This window comes from Apis dorsata, unplaced genomic scaffold, assembly GCF_000469605.1.
Source record: "Apis dorsata unplaced genomic scaffold, Apis dorsata 1.3 scaffold_390, whole genome shotgun sequence".
In the NCBI taxonomy this organism is placed as follows: domain Eukaryota; kingdom Metazoa; phylum Arthropoda; class Insecta; order Hymenoptera; family Apidae; genus Apis; species Apis dorsata.
The window spans coordinates 855853-864862 of record NW_006263651.1 but is presented as its reverse complement, the minus strand read 5'-3'; the positions used below and the strand labels follow the sequence as shown (position 1 = coordinate 864862).

General features: G+C 43.9%; 1 protein-coding gene across 1 annotated transcript in view; it reads left to right on the top strand.

The window, feature by feature from the left end:
* Positions 1-9010, top strand: part of LOC102677630 (beta-1-syntrophin-like) — a gene marked incomplete at its 5' end in the record, with an annotated part of 144008 nt that overhangs the window by 82352 nt on the left and 52646 nt on the right. Inside the window, one exon of the mRNA XM_006619139.2 lies at positions 3451-3659. Coding sequence (XP_006619202.1) covers positions 3451-3659 — 209 coding nt within the window. The remainder of the gene's footprint in view (positions 1-3450; positions 3660-9010) is intronic.

Below are 9010 nucleotides of genomic sequence, written 5' to 3'. Positions count from 1 at the left end.
GGGGGGGGGGGAAGGGATACATTACTCGTTCGGAAACGTGAAACCGAAAGCTGGAATCCGTCGAATGCGCGCGGATAAAGAGAAAACGAGGACGTTGGAGTCACGTTTAACGACTCCATCGTGTAACGTTGTGGTTGACGACGACGACCGTTGAGGAATAAAATAAGGTATATAAAGAATAAAGGAGCGCGACGAGCACAAAAGACGACGAAAGAGGGACGAGAGGGGTGGGATGGAAAGATGAAAAGTTTTTAAGACAAGGGAGGAAGATATGAAAAAAAAGGAAGAAGAACATCCGACAAAGAATTTTTTTTTTCTCTCGGGGAGACGAGAGAAGGATTAAAGAGCAAAGATTTTACAAAATAGAAATAGCGACAAAGAGGCGCGTTTTTTCTCTCTCCTTCTCCTTTCAAATTTCATTCGTCGCTTTCGATTCGTCGATAACGATGTGACGAGCTCTGAGAAATAAGAAAAAGTAGAAGCGCCGAAAAATTATTCGACGTCGCACAACTTCCATTCCACGAAATCGACGATAACAAAAAAAAAAAAGCGAGCGAGGTGCGCGCATAAGGGGGAGGGAAACAGAAGCGCGAAAGACGAACCCTTTATCCCCTTCCAGAATAAAGAAGAAAGAAAGGGAGTGGAAGAGGAAATCCCGCAACAGGAAATTTGAATTAAAGCCGGTGGACGGAAGAGGAGGGGAGAGAGGTCGCCATAAATCTTTTTACCGTCTTCAAACGGGAAGAAAAATCCCTTGGGGCCGCGCTCCGTCCTGGAAACCTCCCCTCCCTTTTCTCCCCAAAGGAAGAGAGGGCGGCAAAAGTGAAAGAAGAAGAAAAAGAAGAAGAAGAAGAAGAAGAAGAAGAAAAGGAAGTCGGCGTCGTGTCCGCGCGACGAATCCTCTTTTCTCGGTCTTTTCGCCCGCAACCCCCTTCTTCTCCCCTCCCTCTAATTTACTAACCTTATCGGTCTGTTTTCGAGCGACGCCGCCAGAAACAAAGGCGGCTTCGCGGCGTTGTTGGTTGGCTCGGTTTTGCGCCCCGCACGGGTCGTTGGTCAAAGGCGCGCAAATTACGCGCGGATACACAACACCGGAAGCGAGATTACCGGGTCACGTTCCGCGTACGCTCCACGGGATCGTGGAGAGGGGCGAAATTGAAAGAGAAACGCCGAGAGGTTGGCGAGGAACGATGGAAAATTTGACGAATGTACAAGGGGATACAGAAGATAGGAAGGGAGAGGAGGAAGAGAGATGGGTTGTTTCGTTAATTAAGCGAAGCTGGCGCGTATCTGTCGCGAGCAATTAACCGGGACGATTTGACGAACCGTAGCTGAACCGTTGTCTCCCCGATTGCAAGCCTTCGAAGACGCTTCCGTTCGCGTATTGTTGTCTGCTTGAGAATCACGGACTTAGGATGGATGGGGGAAACAACAGGTTCTTTGGCTATTCGGAAGATTGCGGCGATGGCGTCTCCTGGTCTTTTGTCGAGGAGAATGAGGAAGTGGTAATGAAAGGTGCGATTAAGGAGGGTGTATGTATATATAAGCTTCTTTGGGGAAACGTGCGAGGTTTAAATGATGAAATGGAAATTGTTAGGTTGGATAGATTGGAATAATTGCTTTATATGTGGATAGAGTAAAATGAAAGATATATCGGATGTATTATATAACGTAAGTAACATTGTTTTCAAATTGTTGAAAATTTTGAAATATTTATTTATTATTAAGAGGTTTCAAATTCTTTTCTATTATATACGAATAATAAAGAAATTAAAAAAGGTAATAGAGATAGAATAAGATGAAAAGTGAAAGACATCATTCTGTAGTAAGTAATATTCAAATTGTATTTGAAAGAAGCATATATATATTATATATTATAATGAATTTCGATAAACGAAAAGTTTATTAAGAAATTCTTTTCTATTAAGCTATACGAATAATAACAAAGACTTGAAGAAATCTTTGAGAAATGATTGGAAAAAACTTTTTAATCGAAAACGCGAGTGATCTTCGAGAGTGAAATTACGCGTAAAAAAAAAAAAAGAAAGAAAGATCCAATATTTACCCCAAGTTGATTTTCTATACCCAAACAAATCACCCTTCCTGAAATACCTGAAGCGATTAGATCCATTTGGAAGGACCCCCAAACGTTTCTCTCACGCTTCCCTCCTCCCACTGTAAGAAATACGCGGAGGGTTGACCTACCTTCCCCTTTCAATCTCGTCCCACCCTTCTAGCTCGCGGCAATAACGCCCCCCTCCCTCCCTCCCTCCTGGGGACTGGTAACGTTCGTTATCGCTTAAAAGTGTGGAAGAAAAACGAAGGTGGAAGTGGATACTTTGTATAAGAGACGGCGGACGTTTGTTACGGCGCTGCTTTCGTTGGGTCTCGCGCGCCAACCCCTTCAACTAAGGGTAACCGGATACAGAAGGTGGTGTTCAGAGCGTTGGTCACGAGGTGTTTAGCCACCGATACCGTTCACTCCTCGGTTTTAAACCGAAATATCCATCTCGACTACTCTTAAATCCCTTTTGTGCTATTTATTTCATAACAAAAAAAAAAAGAGGGAGGGAGGAGAGAGAAAAAAGAAAAAGTCTTTCACGTACTCTCTAAAACGCTCGTTCCAACTTCTTCTCGAAACTAAATTTTAACTCCGGGGAAATCGATATGGAATTTCTCTCGTGCGGCAACTTTCTACTCGGAAAAGTTTCGCGTGTGAGGTATCAAAAATGTTAAACGTGGGAACGCGCGAGAGAAATTTGAATAGGAAGTTTTTTCGTTTCACCTCGAGCCTTTCACACGCGCGCACGTGCGCAGTGTTCGAAGCGTTGCAACAACACGCTCGCCCCAACACGCTCAGCTTCAGCGAATTAGTCTGTTACGCGAAAGGGTGCGCACGCGAGCAACAACGTCAAGCTCAACTTGAAATTGAGTTGTCATCCGTTCGCCAAGTTATATGACGCCTTTACTATGTTGGCCCGTGATGCGAAAACTATTAAGTCCGAAACCTGATAGCCTCCTTCTTGCTGTCCGGATCGAGGGGCGGCGATATTAGGGGCAAAGGGAAGGAGAAACAACCTTATACGGTATATACCTCTCGCAGGGAGGTTTTGTTCCCGGGATGGAACATCTGTCGGTATCCCTCCCCCTCCTGCCGTGCCATCTCTGCAAGATTAGGCCGCTCCAATAAAACTGGAATATAAAAAAAGAAACGGCTGTTCTTAACTTTCAATTTTAGTATTATAACTCGACTCGAGAACCCGTCGTTATTTGAAAAAAGAAGAAATGGAAGGAAAGAATGGTGAAATTTATTCCCTTGTAATATATATCCGAAGCGGGACGTTTCCTCGGGATAAATTGTGTCAGTGGCGCGTTGATAAATGAAATAAAAGAAATATTTCACGGGAGAGGGAACGATTTTTTAACGCCACGCGGCTCTTCCATTTTCAGAGGGTCGAATCCTGGAACTTCATTCCCCGGATGGAGTGCACGAGTGCTGGTTGAGAGCCGCGGATAACGCGGAGGCGAACGTGTGGTTCAACGCTCTGCACTCGGCTCTAGCAGCTCTCACACTGAAGGCGCTGCGACTGGCGTCCGCGCTTCCGGATCCGCCGCAGCTTCAGCACATCGGCTGGCTCGCGAGGAGACACTGTCTTCAGGTGAGTGATCACGCTCGTTTCGTGCATGCATCCCTCGAAAATCGAGAGCGTAAGTCCACGAAGATTGATCCGCGTTGTCGTCGAGGGTCGCGAGTTCGAACGCGATGCATTTCTAATTTCATATTCCTCATATTCTTGCTCTCGAATAGAGATGATTCTCGAGAGAGAAATTTGTTGCTTGGATATTTATTATATGCATATGAATTACGTCTGTCGTTCTTTCTTTAGTTCCGTGAGGGATAAATTTAAAATTTAATCGAGGGAAGACATCGATTTTGAAAGAGCGAGGGAAGGGGGAGAGACGAGGCGCGGAGACGAGTTACAAAGTGTGGAATAATTAAAAGAAAAGGGATGAAAAGGAGAGATTAAATTGGCCGGGGAAGTAGTAAGAATTCATAGGGATGAAATGCAGCGGAATTAATAGTAGAGTCTCTCAATGGTGGACGGATAAACAGAGGATAGAAACAGAAATTTCTACAAAGGGTGGAAAGATGAAAAGTAGGATGGTTAATAAAAAGGACGAGGAGATGTAAGGGAAACACGACGGGATCGACGACTGGAATGGTTTGACTGATAAAACGACGTAGCTTGGGAGTTGCCAGCGCTGATTGAAACAGGAGGAAATGGAAAAAGAGCTGCTAAAATATAGGTAAGAATCGAGTCAAGAGGAAAGAAAGTGGGAGGGAAGAACAAGAGAAGAGGGGAATTTTACTCCTCTTTCTTCTTTTTCTTCTTCTTCTTCTTCTTTTTCTTTTTCTTTTTGAAAAACGGAAAACGGAGAATGGAAAAAAATGTCCGTGATAAAGGATGGGAAGAAAAGTAATTTTTAAGAAAGGGACAGAGAAATATTGAAAAGAGGCGAGTTTAAGCAAGAGCAATGGAATGGTTGAGACAGTGGAGGAGGGGTTGAAGCTCGAAAGAGGAAGCAGAGAAATGGAAGCTCGCCTCGCCTCGCCTCGCGTCTGGCTCTCGACGCGTTTTCTCCAGGAATCGAATAGGCTGAGGCTGCTCTTTCGCGAGCAGTTTCGCTCTGATGGAGGGTGACGTGGTGGTCCTCTCGCCGCAGAGCCAACCCGCATGAGCATACCGGCAATTTGCCACGAGCCCCAAAGCATCCCGACAAGCTTGAACGGTGAAACATTCGTGATCGTCGTCGACGATGAACGGAACACGAGGGGGGGAGGATGGGGAGACGGACGATTTCCTTAAGTTCTTAAGGATTTTCGACGAGACGCCATCTTCGGCCAGTTTCTTTGAATACATCCCTTTCAATCGCTCGACGGAAAGAGAAATAATTAATCCTTTCGTTCCTTCGTATTACACTTTATTTTCGAATACTCGAAAATATTGAGAAATTCGATATTCTTTCCGTTTCGAAACACAATTATACAATAATAATAATATTCTTTCACAAAATCCTTTCAAACAGATAGCGCCACGATTGGATTATTACGTAGCGATCAGTTTTTCGTTAATAAACTCGTTACAACACTTCGTTAAACCGTCGTCTAATTATCCACCGTGTCCGAATCTGTCGCCACGATCTCTCTATCGATCGAGACCTTCCCTCGACCCGCCCAATCAATTCGCCGCCCCGTGATTACTCAACCCGCGACCGAATCGTCGGTGCTCGCTTTTATAAATTCGTTTCTCTCTCGTTTCCCTCCATTTCCACGCTCCTCCTCCTCCTCCTCCTCCTCCTCCTCTTCTGTCCACGTTTAATTATCTCGAACAGGCGACGAGATCGCTACGGTCACCGCCACGCTCCACCGCATAATTAGATATCGAGATTCTTTCCACGGTGGTGGTGGTGGTGGTGGTGCGACCAACGGAACTTCGTTACAACGAATATTTTTCGCGGGCGGCGCCACCTCTCGCGGAAACAATCGTGGATAATTAGGCGGCGCGTAGTGTAAGGATCTGCGAAGAGAGAAAGGAAAAACGTGGCGGCACTCCTCCCCCTGTCTTTCCCTCCACGGATGAATAAGGGTGTTGTTGGCGGAGAATTCTCTTTCTACGCGTGAATTCGAAAAACTTCCCCCATCTCGCGTCGTTTTAATCACCCCGCGATTCCCCTTTTTTATCATTGTTGTTATTATTATTATTATTCTCAAGCTCACGTTACAACGTCGTTGAATTGGAGTGGCAAAGCGGTCGGTAGATGAAATTCGTAGGAATCAACTTCCGCTTGTTTTCGAAGTGATGAGAATGAATAAAAGGTAAAGTTACGAAGTGACTTTTACGAAGGGTGTTACGCAACGGGGCAATTAAGGTGTAAGGTTTCTCGAAATGTTTTAGCAAAGTAGAGAAATAATCTCTCTCTCTCTCGAAATTATGGTAATAATAATCCTTAAAATTTAGGATAACGCGTCACGAGCCTGGATTTGTCTAACCAATTTTCCTCGCCCGTCCAATCTCTCGTCGAAATTCAGAATCACAATTTTTTGTTAACATTCAGATCGCGTTAGAATAAACATATTTTTAATAATATCATACGCTCTCTCCTTCCCTTCGAATGTTTTATTCTCAAAAGAAATTGCGCAAACTTGTTTCAATCGTATCGATCGAGAGATCAATTACAGGATCTTTCAACGCTACGGTTATAAAACTATGGCGAATGCGCGGTTTTCTCGACCTAAGACTCGGGATTCTTTCGCGAGAACCGAAGGGATTGATAAATGGTAATTGGCGATGGAAAGTCTACGACTAATTGTCGTAGTTTAATTATCCGGAACGATTGGGCGATCGTTAATTACAGACTTTTATCGCGAGAAGGGTGCAAACCTCGCTTATTTGTACCCCTCTCGATTCCTTCTTCTTCGAAGACGAAGGAGAGGCTCGCTCACGGCTCTCCGCCTTCCTCTTCGCTCACTCGATGAATAACTTTTTTCTCGTTACCTCGTTTCTTACTTTGCACGCTCGATACGACGGACAGAAATTGTTCTCGAAGGGAGAAACGTTTTCGAAACGTTTAATATCGTTTCTTTTAATTATAACGATCGTGGAATAATTTCCGATGCGATTCGTAGAGATATAGACGATAAACTCGTAATGAAATAAAAAATTATTCCGTGTTAATTCGCGGTTGCGGAGCACGTATTATAGTACGTAGTGGATTACAGTTACACGCGAGAAGCCAGTTTCGCGATAAGGAGATTGATCGCCGTGTTTTCCCTCGGGTCGAAATTAACAAGAGGAGGGTTCTTTCGGTGGTCAAGTGGAACTGGAACGTTTAAATTGATAGGCAGCGGCAACCCTGTGATGTAGTTGTACGAGATTGATCAACCGCGGAACCGTGTAATTGTCCTAAGCACCACTTTTCCGCTCCAGTAAAATTATCAAATGATTTAATCCCGTTGAAGTGTTAATAGGCAATTGTCGGTAATCTAAACCGTGATTGCACTTGCTGAAAGAGTTAAGAAAGTTGTTAAAGCGTTAATAAGAAACGTGAGATCCCCATTTGTTACGCTTAAATACGTTATAAGATAAAGTAGAGATCGGAAAATCTTCGTGGCTTCGGGGACTAGATTCTTAGATTAGTATTCCGTAGGTCTCGGGTTCGATACTCGGATCGAGTAAAAAGATTTTTCTTCGAAATTATTTTTCTTAATTGCGCGTACTAATGGTATTTTATAATAAAACAAAAAAAAATCTTCAAAAAATTTGTAATTCGCTCTTCTAAGAAACAAGATAGAGAAAAATCTTCTCGGTTATCAAGGAATATTTTCCCTTGGATCATTAAAATTTCTCCTCATTCTATTTTCTTCGAAAATTTCCAACGAAATATCGAGTAAATTCAATTTCAGAAAAACCGGAAAAATCCCTCTTTTCTTCTTCTCCTTCTCCCTCCTTTTCTTCCAGGAAAATTTTCCAAAATCAAAATAAAAATCCAATTAATTAATTAATCCAAAATTATTCGAAAATTTCCTCCAGAAATCAAAGAAAAATTCGATTCTTTCTTCTCCATATTCGAAGAAAATCTAGATCTTGCAAATATCGAGCATATAAGCAAATCAAAACCAAGTTTGACCGAATTTGATGCAAACAATATCCGTATCAATCTCTCCCGGTCTTAATTACCGATCAGGGCAATGTTCGCAGTTGGGGGGCATCCTCCAAACTATCCTAGCGAGAATATATCGACTCGTTCCGATGGATCGATAACTAATATATACGATGTACGCGAGCATGATATCGATGAAGACCAACCAACAGCCCAAACGAAGGTGCTGGAGGGAAGGAGGGGAGGAGGGGAGGAGGGTACACGTGGTACCCAGTACATAATTGATTGGCATTAACGTACCTGATTGCCAGTGCCCCGTCTCTCTCTCTCTCTCTCCTGCAACTCTCTCCCACGGGATGCTTGAATATCTCTGGGACGACCGATGATGTTTGAAGATCAGAGCAATAATCAGACCAATACTACGTTGGAGGAAAACATTGGGGACAAATATGTGAAGAAGGAAACGGAAGAGAACGGGTAAGAAGAATAATAAAAATACGCGCGTGAAATATAAAGATATCTGAGAAAGATATCGATTAAACGCTAAAATTACAAAGCGTGTTAAAAGCGTGTAATAAAAACCCAATCGATACACAAAATCTTCGCGTATACACGAATACAACGCGATATGAATGAATCAACAAGATTATAATTACTTAAAGAGGCGAGAGAAGAGAGAGAGAAAGAGAGAGAGAGAGAGAGAGAGAGGAAACAGATTTCGAGATCGTTTAGGATGGTTAATGATCCAGGACAAGAATTCTGGTAAATCACAGGTGACACAGGCTTCGAGCCTGTCAGAGCGGTTAATCACGCAGGATTACACGAGTTTATCGTGGCTGTTTGCCGACGAGTGATTACTCGCGTGAAGCGGATCGCTTTTGCGGCAGGCTCGAGATTAATTTTCACCGTAATGCCATTCCCGAACGAGAGCGAAAGAGAACCGGCCCGATATAATCCCCCACCATACGGAACCGTGCCGTTCCAACAATTATTATCTCCGGTCTGCGGCCCGTCTGCCACGATTCCATCGACAAATTTATCCGTAATTACCTCGTGGCCAATCTCCATTTCCGCATGTGTGCGCAAGGCACGCACCACCCCCTTCGATCGACCGCGAAAATTTTCCAACCCGCGAGCGATCCCACCAGAAGAATTCGCCCGTTTAAGTCGCCCGTTAAAGCGCCGATCATCGCGCCGATTAATCAATCGCGCCGATTTTCCCTTTGTATCGGCTTCGTATCGTGCAAATTTCCCACCGATTTTCTCCCGTTCGATCGAAATCGAAAGGTTCGCCAGATTTGCGAAGATCGGCGGTGGAACGCGAATAAGTTAATATCGATCGAAATCC